This window comes from Salmo salar, chromosome ssa16 (assembly GCF_905237065.1).
Source record: "Salmo salar chromosome ssa16, Ssal_v3.1, whole genome shotgun sequence".
NCBI lineage: Eukaryota > Metazoa > Chordata > Actinopteri > Salmoniformes > Salmonidae > Salmo > Salmo salar.
In genome coordinates, this window is record NC_059457.1 from 70,505,468 (window position 1) to 70,519,248 (window position 13,781).

Below are 13,781 nucleotides of genomic sequence, written 5' to 3' on the forward strand. Positions count from 1 at the left end.
TTCCTCATTGGCTATCTTCACTATCACTCGATTAGCCAATTCGAACTTCCGCCTTCTCGCAACACTTTCTCGGAAATGATGGTTTCCACTAGATAGCACAGCCACAAAGTCTAAATTGACTATATCGTAACAATGTATAAAAATACAAATTACATTTTTGGTCTTAATTTAAGGTTAGGGTTATGCATAAGGTTATCAATGTTTTTACGATTAGGTTTAAGATAAAGTTTAGGTTTAAAATCACATTTCAAGAAGATCAATTGTAGAAATGGGCGGGGTTTATGACATTGGGGCTGTAGTAACTAGTGACGACACGAAATTATCTACACATACCGTTGTCGCAGTGTATTTCAATTTTGCTTTGCGTTTACTGACTTTTGACATCGAAACATTTATGTACATCGAATCGTTTTGTGGAAATTCTTTATAGTGTACCTATGGCTTATCCAGGATATGGCGGGGTGAGTAAACGCTTGGTGTGTATTTTTGACTGTGATTTTACAGTAGTCTACATAAGTCAGGAGTTTGGCCTATTTCATTTCAGATAAGGGGAGTGCTCAGATAAGACTCCTAAAATGTATCTTTGTTATGATGAAACATTGTAACACGGTCAGTTGTAAGCACAATCGTTTCAAAGTATCGACATTGAAAGGTTTCGCATCTGTCTAGGCAAGAAACTGTTAGGCTATATCTTGGTTATGAAAAAAGTTGATATTGCCCTCAGTTCTAGCTACTTAGTTTAGTCACTAGTTTAAGTTTAAATATAAATAGTTATTGTCCCCTTCGATGAATTCGGAGGGGACTGTGGATCTGTCTCCCCGTACGTTCGTACATTAGTCACACACACGATATGTCAGACAGCATTTGGCCGATTTCGATGATACTTGGTTGAATGAATCGTCTTGTCATTGTGAACCGGAATGTACAAAATTACACTGATTGGCCCAAGGTGGGAGCTAAAGTAATTCACTGAAATGTGTTAGTCACTCGCGATATCTCAGTTGGCCCAAGGGTTGCACTGCATCATTCCTGGTGGACGACATGTTTACTGTTGTCTTGTTTATTTTGGAGTAATGTTAACAATTGAATTTGGCCAGCTGGTATTTTGTCAGTCTTCAAAAGCACTTAATGCTGTAGTTTAAAATCACCCTATGTAAATACACTATGTAGGTGTCTATTTAGGCTGGCTAAGATGGTAACCTAAATGTAGTTAATAGCCTAGTTACATACACTGTTTCAACCCCTCTAGTATGGCCCACAGCACAACCTCTCCCATTTGGGGAAATGGAATGCTTGTTATTCTTCTGCCATGGTCACTGCATTACCCTAGGATATGTCCACACCTAGCTCTCGAGAGCCCAAGTGGGGGTAGGCTTACACCCAGACCTTGAATTCTCAATTGAACATATGGACCTGAGCTTTATCAATTAACTACAATCCCAATGCTCTGTTTTAACAGTTAGAAACATGAATAAACCTTGCTTGCAATATGGTTTTGGAAACCTTTGGAACTTAACTTTCACATCGGGAGAAATAATCTTTAAAATCCAAAATATACACTTAATGTATGCAGTTTAGCAAAGCTTTACCTGGCAGAATTTTCAAAAACACAGCCCTCAGCTGAGGTACAAAACTTCCTCCCCAGTTATGCGCCATTGCAGATGTTTGAAGTGGAAATTGGAGGTGAGGAAGTGTAGTCTTGGTTGGAGGCGGTGTTCTTGAAAATACAGCTGGGTGAAACGTTCCTAAACGGACTACCGTAACTGTATATTTAGTGTTTGAAATTATTTCTCACGTATATGAAAGTGAAGTTCCAAATGTTTACAGAACTCTCACGTGTGAGGCATATTTGCATTTAGATAGAACATTTGGGGAGCGTCTGTCATTTTCCCACAAGGTTAAAGGATGTCCAGTGGCTCAATGTAATGCAATGGAATTGGAGTCATAGGCTAGTCCACACCCTGTTTATATTGTCAGTGAAAATATCCTCACTACATCTAGAAATAGGTCCAAAACCTGCTAATTTTGCTTATATTGGCAGTGAAAATATTTAGAAATAGTAAACTGGAAAGAATGTTTATAATTGAGTCATGTGCAATCACCTGACTACATCATATACGTATGAGTACTCTGAGGAAGACGTGATGTCCAAACGTCAGTAATAGTATACCTGTTTGCTTCCCATCAAGGCATCAAGCCTTAGTGTAAGAACATCTACAGTGCCTTTAGAAAGTATTCATGCCCCTTGACGTATTCCTTATGTTGGTGTTACAGCCTGAATTCAAAATGGGTGAAAAAAAGTATAATTTAATCCATCTACACACAATAACGACTAACTAAAGACCTGTCTATGGACTTATTAGCACATTTATTCAAAATGAAATACAGAAATATCTCATTTGCGTAAGTATTCCCACCCGAGTCAATACTTTGTAGAAGCACATTTGGCAACGACTACAGCTGTGAGTCTTTTTGGGCAAGTCTCTAAGAGCTTTGCACATCTGGATTGTACAATATTTGCCCATTATTCTTGAAAATAATTATTCAAGCTCTGTCAAGTTGATTGTTGATCATTGCTAGACAGCCATTTTCAAGTCTTGCCATAGATTTTCAAAGCAATTTTATGTCTAAACTGTAAGTAGGCCACTCAGGAATATTCAATGTCATCTTGGTAAGAAACTTCAGTGTAGATTTGGCCTTGTGTTTTAGGTTATTGTCCTGCTGAAAGGTGAATTTGCCTGTTGGAAAGCAGATTGATCTAGGTTTTCCTCTAAGATTTACCTGTGCTTATAGATGTTTATTTTTATCCTAAAAAACACCCTTGTCGATGACAAGCATACCCATAACCTGATGCAGCCACCACCATGCTTGAAAATATGAAGAGTGGTACCCGGTGATGTGTTGTGGTTAATTTGCCCTATAACACTTTGTATTCAGGACAAAAGTTAATTGCTTTGCCAATTTTTTTATTTATTTTAAATTTTTTACAGTATTACTTTAGTGTCTTTTTGCAGACAGGATGCATGTTTTAGAATATTTGTATTATGTACAGTCTTCCTTCCTTTCACTCTGTCATTTAGGTTAATATTGTGGAGTAACTACAATGTTGATCCATCCTCAAGTGTTCTCATATCACAACCATTAAACTCTGTAACTGTTTTAAAATCACCATTGTCCTCATGGTGAAATCTGTGATCAGTTTCCTTCATCTCTGGCAATTGAGTTAGGATGGACTAGAGGTCGACCGATTATGATTTTTCAACACCGATACCGATTATTGGTGGGCCAAAAAAAGCCGCTACCGATTAATCGGCCGATTTTTATTATTTGAAGGAAAAAAATCGTATTTATTTATTTTTTCATAAATGTTTTTTTTTTGTAATAATGACAATTACAACAATACTGAATGAACACTTATTTTAACTTAATATAATACATAAATACTATCAATTTAGCCTCAAATAAATAATGAAACATGTTCAATTTGGTTTAAATAATGCAAAAACAAAGTGTTGGAGAAGAAAGTAAAAGTGCAATATGTGCCATGTAAAAAAGCTAACGTTTAAGTTCCTTGCTCAGAACATGAGAACATATGAAAGCTGGTGGTTCCTTTTAACATAAGTCTTCAATATTCCCAGGTAAGAAGTTTTAGGTTGTAGTTATTATAGGACTATTTCTCTCTATACGATTTGTATTTCATATACCTTTGACTATTGGATGTTCTTATAGGCACTTTAATATTGCCAGTGTAACAGTATAGCTTCCATCCCTCTCCTCGCTCCTACCTGGGCTCGAACCAGAAACACATCGACAACAGCCACCCTCGAAGCAGCGTTACCCATGTAGAGCAAGGGGAACAACCACTCCCAAGTCTCAGAGTGAGTGACGTTTGAAACGCTATTAGCACGCACCCCGCTAACTAGATAGCCATTTTACATCGGTTACACCAGCCTAATCTCGGGGGTTGAAGTCATAAACAGTGCAATGCTTGAAGAATTGCGAAGGGCTGTTGGCACAACGCACGAAAGTGCTGTTTGAATGAACGCTTACGAGCCTGCTGGTGCCTACCACCTCTCAGTCAGACTGCTCTATCAAATATCACATCATAGACTTAATTATAATATAATATACACACAGAAATATAATATACAAACAGAAATACGAGCCTTAGGTCATTAATATGGTCGAATCCGGAAACTATCATCTAAAAAAAAATAAACGTTTTGTTTAAGTGAAATACGGAACCGTTCTGTATTTTATCTAACGGGTGGCATCCCTAAGTCTAAATATTCCTGTTACATTGCACAACCTTCAATGTTATGTCATAATTACGTAAAATTCTGGCAAATTAGTTCGCAACAAGTCAGGCGGCCCAAACTGTTGCATATACCCTGACTCGGCGTGCAATGAACGCAAGAGAACTGACACAATTTCACCTGGTTAATATTGCCTGCTAACCTGGATTTCTTTTAGCTATATATGCAGGTTTAAAAATATACTCCTGTGTATTGATTTTAAGAAAGGCATTAATGTTTATGGTTAGGTACAGTCGTGCAACGATTGTGCTTTTTTCGCAAATGCACTTTTGTTAAATCATCCCCCGTTTGGCGAAGTTGGCTGTCTTTGTTAGGAAGAAATAGTCTTCACACAGTTCGCAACGAGCCAGGCGGCCCAAACTGCTGCATATACCCTGACTCTGTTGCAGAGGTGACACATTTTTCGTAGTTAAAAGAAATTCATGTTAGCAGGCAATATTAACTAAATATGCAGGTTTAAAAATATATACTTGTGTATTGATTTTTAAGAAAGAAATTGATGTTTATGGTTAGGTACACGTTGGAGCAACGACAGTCCTTTTTCGCAAATGCGCACCGCATCGAGTATATGCAACGCAGGACAGGCCAGATAAACTAGTAATATCATCAACCATGTGTAGTTATGATTGGTTGATTGTTTTTTTATAACATAAGTTTAATGCTAGCTAGCAACTTACCTTGGCTTTTTACTGCATTCGCGTAACAGGCAGGCTCCTGGTGGAGTGCAATGTAAAGCAGGTGGTTAGAGCGTTGGACTAGTTAACCGTAAGGTTGCAAGATTGAATCCCTAAGCTGACAAGGTAAAAATCTGTTGTTCTGCCCCTGAACAAGGCAGTTAACCCACCGTTCCTAGGCCGTCATTGAAAATAAGAATGTGTTCTTAACTGACTTGCCTTGTTAAAATAATTTTCTTCCAAATCGGCAAATCGGTGGCCAAAAATACCGATTACCGATTGTTATGAAAACTTGAAATCGGCCCTAATTAATCGGCCATTCTGATTAATCGGTCGACCTCTAGGACAGACACCTGTATATTTGTAGCGACTGGGTGTATTGATACACCATCAAAAGCCTAATTAATTACGTCACCATGCTCAAAGGTATATTCAGCGTCTGCTTTGTTTATTTTTACACATCTACCGATCGGTGCCCTTTGTGAGTCATTGAAAAGCCTCCCTGGTCTTTGTTGTTGAATATGTGCTTGAAATTCATTACTTGATTTTGAGGGACCTTACAGATACTTGTATGTGTGGGATACAGATATGGGGTAGTTATTCAGAAATCAAGTTAACCACTATTATTGAACACGGAATGAGTCCATGCAACTTATGTGATTTTTAAGCACGTTTTTACATTTGAACTTATTTAGGCTTGCCATAACAAAGGTGTTGAATACCTATTGACTCAAGACATTTCAGCTTTACATTTTTAATTTCAAACATTTTCAGCAAACAAAATTCCACTGTCATTATGGGGTATTGTGTGTTGTATCAGTGACACAAAATCTCTATTTAATCGATGTTAAATTCAGACTGTAACACATTTGTTGGAAAAAGTCAAGGGGTGTGAATACTTTCTGAAAGCACTGTATATAGCTGCTTGTTTTTTTGAGTGCTCCAATCTGTTTTATATTGAATTAGTCATTTTGGGAAGTTTTCCTTAAGCCCAGTTACTTGATGACTGTACTCTCCTTTTCTTGTCAGTATGGAGGACCAATGCAAGGCATGCAACTCCAGGGTATGCCCATGCAGGGTGGACCCATGGGAGGCCCACCCCAGGCAGGCTACCCCCAGAATGGTGGAGGCTACCCTGGGACCTTTGCTGCTCCTCCTCAGCAGCCTGTTAATGACCCCATGTGGGGGTACTTTACTACCATAGCAGGACAGGTGAGTGATCAATGCTTTTCATTTAAATTCATGATCATGGGTACAGTAAATGTTCCTCTTTGGATAGAATGCAACATTACTGGCTTCCCGAGTGGTGCAGTGGTCTAAGGCACTGCATCCCAGTGCTTGAGGTGTCACTACAGACCCGGGTTCGTTCCCAGGCGGTGTCACAACCGGCTGTGACCGGGAGTCTCATAGGGCGGTGCACAATTTGGCCCTGCATCGTCCGGGTTAGGCCGGGGGGGCTCATCACGCTCTAGCGACTCCTTTTGGCGGGCTGGGCGCCTGCAGGCTGACTTCGATCGTCAGTTGAACGGTGTTTCCTCCAACACATTGGTGCAGCTGGCGTCCAGGTTAAGTGGACGAGTGTTAAGAAGCGCGGTTTGGCGGGTCATGTTTTGGAAGACGCATGACTCAACCTTTGCAACTCCTCTACGGGCTTAGGAGAGGCAGCGACGAGACAAGATCCCAATTGGATATCATGAAATTGGGAAGAAAAAGGGGGTTAAAATACAACAACAAAAAATAATGCTACAGTACTGGTACATGCATGATGTGATGTGTCATGGTTACCCCACAAAGTGATCTCAAGACATTCAAGTCCCTTTTTTAATTTTTTTTAACTAAAAATATTACATTCACTGCACAGTAATAAGTTGTTGTTGGAGAGTAATCTTACAGGGATATTCCTCTGCAGGATGGGGAGATTGATGCAGAGGAGCTTCAGAGGTGTCTTACACAGACTGGTATCAGTGGCACCTATACTCGTAAGTTCACTCCCATGATCCAAGGTTCACTTTGTGGTCATAAATGATCCAATTATATTATGTGTGTTTTATGATTTGAGTATCCCGCATTAATATAGTCTGCAAAGATTTGTCACAGGTTTTCTGATTGGTATTGTTTTTCATTGTGTGATCGTGGTTTCTCTTCTCCAACAGCCTTCAGTTTGGAGACATGTAGAATCATGATTGCAATGCTGGATGTATCCTTTCTATACCAATGAATCTCTTGGACTGGGCCTCTGTCCAGTGTCATTGAAGTTTGTTTGGTATTGCACTTTGCTACTTTGACTTGCTGGTGAAAATGAATAGAAGTCATACATGTTAATTAATTAATAAACCTACTGTGTCAGTGCTGAGTTCATCCTTCTCTTTTAACAGTTGTAGAGGTGGGAAAGCGTTGAGCAGTAGGTGGCCGGCTGCAGTATATTTCACTCTTATACAAGGCCTACTGGGTCTCATTCAGTATGTATTTGCCAATGAATTTGCAAGATGGAACTTCGCTCATGCTCCATTTGCATCATGCCTGTAGCTCCATTTTCAGAGGTAGAGGCGCATTCTAGTCCTGTTTCTCTCTGAACATGTTCAACCTTCTTATGTACAGTAATAGACTTTACGACAAGGATGTTCAACAGTCAGCATTTGCAGTTTGGGATGTTCTATAAAATGTATTTTCTTCAGATTAGTGGGCCATATTGAGATAGATGATTACTTATGGAATTGATTCAGTCGCAGAAAGGTCTGGTTCTCCCACAACATTTACCACAACTCATCATATCCTGTGTGAGACCAGTTCACATGGCCGTTTTTAGTTTCTCTTTATCTAACGAACAGAGTTAACCCTTAACTAACCGCCCACCAGAGAGACATGACCGGAAAGCTGGGCTTCAATGAGTTCAAGGAGCTGTTTGCTGCCTTGAGTGGCTGGAAGCAGAACTTCATGATGTTTGACCAGGACCGGAGTGGCACGGTGGAACCCCATGAGATGACCCAGTCCATCTCTGCTATGGGTGAGTCAGTGCTCTGCCAGGCTAATGATATGGGATAGTCCATTTTGATAGGATGATGACATGGGATAGTCCATTCTGCCATCCAAAGAGGGGCAGCGTTCCAGAGCCTGTTTCAGATGCAGCATCCGAAAGGGGTTGGGATGCTTGACTTCTTTAAATGATTTAAACCATTGATGATAGACTCCTAAAATAATCATAATTTTGGTGTAGCTGAAGATAACTTCAAGGTATTGGTCCGAGAGACCCTTCTTGATACAAAGTAGATGGACAATTAGGCAAAGGCTGGTGTTTATGATCATCGTCAACTAAATGCAGTGGTGTGAATCCTAATACTATGTTGGCTTATGAATAATTTAATACATGTTGTGATGTCTTACTACAGGCTACAGGATCAGCCCGCAAGCTCTGAACGCTGTCATCAAACGCTACAGCAAGGCTGGCCGGATATACTTTGACGACTATGTGGCATGTGCAGTGAAGCTTCGCGCCCTCACAGGTAAGATGCTGACTTGGAGGCTGCACGTGACGATGTTTAACTTCAGTTTTTTTATTTTTTATTCAACAGCATTTCACATTTCCTCACAATCCAGAGCTATGGGTTTCGTTATTATAAAATAACATAAATTCTGTCATTCACTAACATTTTACTCATTCCAATCCATTATCTGTTGTGGTGTAATCTGTCTTGTTTTGTCCTGGTCTCTTTTGTGTATGTACATTAACAGTGTCTCGCTGGGTATTGTAGTCCAATGAATGGCATTCAAATTTCACCTCCGTACACCGCCATCTTTACTATGTGTCTCCACAGAGAGCTTCAGGAGGAGAGACCAGATGCAGCAGGGGGCTGTCAACTTCCAATACGATGATGTAAGTGTGCAATTCAGGGCTGTGTTTAGTAGGCACACAACGGAATAAAACACTGAAAAGGTGGAGGTACTATCTGAACATGCATTTTTTTTTTTCGGTTTCATTTTTAAACAGTGTGTCCTGATGAACACAACCCAGTTTTCCTCTCTCATTCCCCAGCCTGTAATGGGATTCCCAATACCCTGTCCTGACATGCAAGTTATAGTAATTACATCAAAATGAGTTAATTTTCTCTTGATTTTGCTCCTGCAGTTTATCCTGTGTACAATGGCTATCTGAGTGGTGTGGCCTGGCCCGGACCATCCCGTGCTGGAGTCAGAGAGGGGCACTTCAACTGGCAGTCTGGGGCTCGCTGACCACTTTCCCTAAATAATGGGAAGGCACCAATCAATATTAGCCAATAATTCTTAGGTTGATTCCCATGACCAACTTAAAATGGGGAAGGAGGTTACAACAAACTGCTTGTTTGCCATAATGTCTGCCTGCCTTGTACACTATGCAGGAATGTGCAGATTTGGCAGATATCATATAGCGTGTTTCTAAATGTATCTGCTTGTTGTAAATTCTGTTGCTAACTGACAGTGGTAGATTTGAACAAAGAAAGGGATAGCAAAGATGTTAACTGATCTTTAGGAAGGTTACTTTTGTGCCATTACAATCTCGGATCATACGGTTTCCATATTCTTCCCCATCACTGTATATGTTCTGTTTTTATAACCACTATATTGTTTTATAACCACTATATAGGAAGGAATTACTTTTACATTAAACACTCCATACATTTCGAAGTATAGATATATAATAATATTTTTATTACAAATATACAGTTATGCTGGCTTTGCCTTTTTTAAGGTAACTATATGCATCTCTTGATTTGAATGATACACAAATTAAACATTAGGGCATCCACAAATATATGAATAACCTGCACTGTGTTGTAAACATGCACTGTTGTTCCTTTGCAAAGAAAAGCATGCATTAACTACCACTAACAATTACGTCTACAACTTTTTGTTGTTGTTGTGATAACTTGCATTTTCATAGTTCAGGGGGAAATATTTATCAGATGACATGTAGTTAAGTGCTTCGTGACCATTGGGGCATTCATCAGTGATATTGGTGTTATTCACAACACAATAAACTCAGTTTGTACTCAGTATGCATTCTGTTTTATTCATTTATACAATTACACAAATGGTTTTCATCAATATATGTACACAATATATTACATTTCTTTAAATACAGTATATTCAAGGACAAACATTCATATCAGCTGTTAAGTGTTGCATTGTATAAAATACAGTGGCAAACATTTAAAAAAATGCATAAAAACAAATGTGAACAGCACTAGATTTAAAAAGTGAAATTTCTCTAGTAAAGCACACTTTTTTTTGTTTAATTTCTGTGCGAAAGTGTGACCTCTATGAAAAGTTCAGTGGGGCACTCTTCAGGTATTGGACATGTCATGTTTCAGCTACGTTGTATAGCATCTGTGCTCTGGAAAGATTATACTAGAAACACCTTAGCTTGTTTCAGCCCATCTGTGGTGGGTTTTAAAACTGAGATCGAGTAGTCGTGGCCACTCAACTGGCATTACAATGACATGGAGTGAAGGACCTGTGCCCTCCGAAAAGGCTTATAGCTGTGTATGGGCACAACTCATGGGATAGGGCCGGTACGATCTGAAATTAAAGGTAGACTCAGCAATATGTCATATTGCTGAGTCTGCCTTTAATTCAAACCCAACTAAGTACTGCTACAAAACATGCATAGCTATAGTATTCCTAATGAATATGACTTCCCTAGATTCCATTTGCCCTGACTACAAAGTGATTAGTATATCTGTTAATTGCTACATATGGGAGCATGATATGTGTTCTTCATAATGTATCTCACTCACTTCTTGGGCTGATACACAATTGAACCAAAACACATACAACAATTATGGAAAATGAAGTGTTCTCTTATAGAAAACAAATGGGTGTATTTATTACCGTTTATCATTTTATAACACCAACTTTCCCCTTCATGATAAATCACAAACACGTTTTGAAATCTGTTAAAACAAATTGCCAGCTGATGTTGATCCATGCAATAGCACACATCTGACTATGTGTTTGTGTGAAATAAGTCATAAAACTAAAATGACTTCATTTGCGACATGCAGAATCCGTCCATATTCATACATTTACATTGCTGACTGTTGAATGCATATTATTCAGCTGAATAAATGTGTTTAGGACATTTGTGAAGGCTAATGTAGGTTAGAAAAAGCTAAGGCTAACGAGGGCTAAGCTGCTAGCTCGGCCTGAATCTCTACGTTGTCGGTTTCTGACACCGTCTCAGCATTGATTTTGTCACTTGGTTAGAAACAGTAATAAAATCTGTATTCTTGGAATATAAATGGAAGCCCCTAAACATGCATGGAAAGAAGAGTTGAAGCTTATAAAGATTCTGGGGTACAGTACTTATGAAAGGTATTAATTAAAGGTAGACTCAGCGGGTTGACTTCCTGCTTATAGACAACAACAACCGAATCAAACTGCTACTATTGGCTCGTCCTTTGAATAGACAATAGTGGCAGATTACAATGTTGTAGTTGATTTCTGAAACTAGGATGTTTGTATGATGATATACTGCTATGTCTACTGTACCTTTAAATAATTGGTTACATGTAACTACTCAATAACTAGTAAGGAAAATGAAATAGAATTTGGCCTGATTCCTCTTATTACAATTCCAAAAAGATACATCTGAGCAATTCAGCTTTAGAGAGTTGCTATTCATTGTAGTTTTCTACATCTGAACATATAATGTTGCGTTACAACTCCTTTGATACAGTGATATGCATTTCGTTAAGTGCAGGCCCTTTCAAGAGAGAAGTGATCCTGCACATCGATTACATATATGAAAAATAATCGTTAGTCCACCCTGTTCATGCCGCTGTGTGTGTGTAGTTACAGTAATAAATAGTTTTTAATACAATACCAAAAAACATACTTTTGTATAGCTCATCAAAATGCATACACTTCCCATTAAATTATTTTTGGACAATATTTTCAATAGTAAAACATATTCAGTGATTCAGGGAGGAAAGTAGCTATATTAAGTGGATAAGCATCCCTTATGTAAATTCAAATATACAGTAGAGTCCATTTGCATCTATTTATTTTTGTACAAGAATACAGAACTTTTAGTTTCTGTTTTAGTTCATGCCGTACAAGTTTTAAAGACCATTTTGACTTTTGGGCATGTACCCGTGCTAATTTCTAGTCATTAATCAAATATGTATATTATTCATGTGTGTAAATGAACGTTTTAATGTTATCGTTATTGCTTTCATGGCCCCATGAAAGAGACTTGTGGTGCAAAGTGATTACAAATAATCTCTCTCAGGAATACTTCAGCAGTGTAAGGGATACTTTGTAGAAGAGCTTTCCCAACCATTTAAATCATATTCATTTGCATATCTGTGTATTTATAATCTGATAGAAGATGCATTTTACATAGTGGTTCTTTGTCTCATATGATCAAATGACTTTTTGAAAGACAAGTTGACGGTTGGTACTTAGGCACAATATATGATGAAATATTTGTATATATAATGTCAGACGTGGAGATTGTTAATTAGCCAAATACCTTACATGGTGTCTGTCATTAATGCGATGAGTTTAAAACTGCACACTTATTTTCAGATTGAAAATGCCTTTGAAAGAGAGTTTCAAGTGGCTTTGTCCCCATCGATTGGGAATAATTATATAACAGATATTCATTACTCTGAAAGCATGCTGACCTCACACCATGACTGTGCAGTGCATGAAATGTGTTGTGTTTTGAACATGCAACAGAAAACACTTCCAAAACATGCATTTTTCTCTCTTGGAAGAACAAACATGTTAGGTGCCTTTGTGTTGCTGGCAGTATGACATCTGAAATATGTACATGGTAGATAATTACAGATATTAGTAATATACAGTATAAATACCTATGTATAAATGTACTTTATAATACATCTAAATCAGAGATCGGCAGAAAATATTGGAAAAGGAATGGAAGGAAGTCGACAGTATTCCTTGCATATACAGTCTCCTTCTAAGACCCTGAGTCAAACTTTTAGAGAAGCCCTAGTTTTCCGTAGTGAGAAAGAGGGGCGCAGGCAGGCGAAAGGGCCTACTTTCCCAGAAGCCCAGGGTCGGATACCGGCCTGTGGAGTCCTGACATTTCTGAATTTTCAGGTGATGCGTCGGGGAGCGAGGCTTGTCTGGCAGAGGGATAGAGGGCTCTAGGTTGTTGTTTCTCCGGAGAGTCAATTTTGTTTTGTATGTGTCTGGGCTCTGTGTCCTTCTCTAGCAGTCCTGCCCCGAGGTCTTCTTCTAGGGCCATTTCCGTGGGAACCAGGCCTGACATGGATTCTTTGGATTTGTTCAGGGGCTTCTCCATGTCAGGATTCTGTGAAGCAGTAAGCACAACCTGGTCTCAGAGCAAAATGTATTATATATATATATATATTTAAACTGTGCCACTCCATTTAGTATGATATGTTACTTTACGTTACATTACATTGACCGACCAATGTAATATTGGTCGTACAATATAATAAGAATTGTATGACGTCTTGATCGCATTTAACCCGTTTAGTATGATATATTATGTTTAACTGCTTTAGGGTTAGTGAACATGCTAATTAGTGACAAAGTCGCTAAAAAGTAGTAAGTAGTTGCAAAGTTGCTAAAATACTAAAGTTGTCTGTGATGAGATTTGAATACACAATATTTAGGTTGTTAGACGTTCCTATGTGCCCAGCCATCCACCCCGACCAACCACCCTCCTTTCGTTTTTGTCAGTTACTGTCCGTACCAAACGTAACATATCATACTCATTTTAGTGTCCCGGATTTACGTTTACTATGTTATGTCTAGT

General features: G+C 38.7%; 2 protein-coding genes across 7 annotated transcripts in view; one reads left to right on the top strand and one right to left on the bottom strand.

The window, feature by feature from the left end:
* The first annotated feature begins 291 nt into the window (after positions 1–291).
* On the top strand, positions 292–10,018 carry gran (Grancalcin). 2 transcript variants are annotated; one of them, XM_045696634.1, is made up of 8 exons: positions 292–476; positions 6,020–6,202; positions 6,900–6,969; positions 7,144–7,187; positions 7,847–7,994; positions 8,377–8,490; positions 8,803–8,861; positions 9,114–10,017. In XM_045696634.1, the coding sequence occupies exons 1-8, from the start codon at positions 438–440 to the stop codon at positions 9,138–9,140; spliced, it is 684 nt and encodes a 227-aa protein (XP_045552590.1). In that variant the 5' UTR covers positions 292–437; the 3' UTR covers positions 9,141–10,017.
* LOC106590765 (potassium voltage-gated channel subfamily H member 7) overlaps positions 10,008–13,781 on the bottom strand; it is a 162,550-nt gene continuing 158,776 nt past the window's right edge. For all 5 annotated transcript variants that reach the window (XM_045697659.1, XM_045697656.1, XM_045697657.1 and 2 more), the window contains one exon: positions 10,008–13,310. In XM_045697659.1, the coding sequence (XP_045553615.1) occupies positions 13,032–13,310 (279 nt within the window). In that variant the 3' untranslated portion in view covers positions 10,008–13,031. The remainder of the gene's footprint in view (positions 13,311–13,781) is intronic.

Excerpts from the sequence above, each read along its gene's own strand:
- gran (XM_045696634.1), top strand. The coding sequence starts at position 438 with ATGGCTTATCCAGGATATGGCGGGGTGAGTAAACGCTTG. Across the intron at positions 6,970-7,143 it reads TATCAGTGGCACCTATACTC|CCTTCAGTTTGGAGACATGT; the intron begins GTAAGTTCACTC and ends CTTCTCCAACAG. Across the intron at positions 8,862-9,113 it reads TCAACTTCCAATACGATGAT|TTTATCCTGTGTACAATGGC; the intron begins GTAAGTGTGCAA and ends TTGCTCCTGCAG.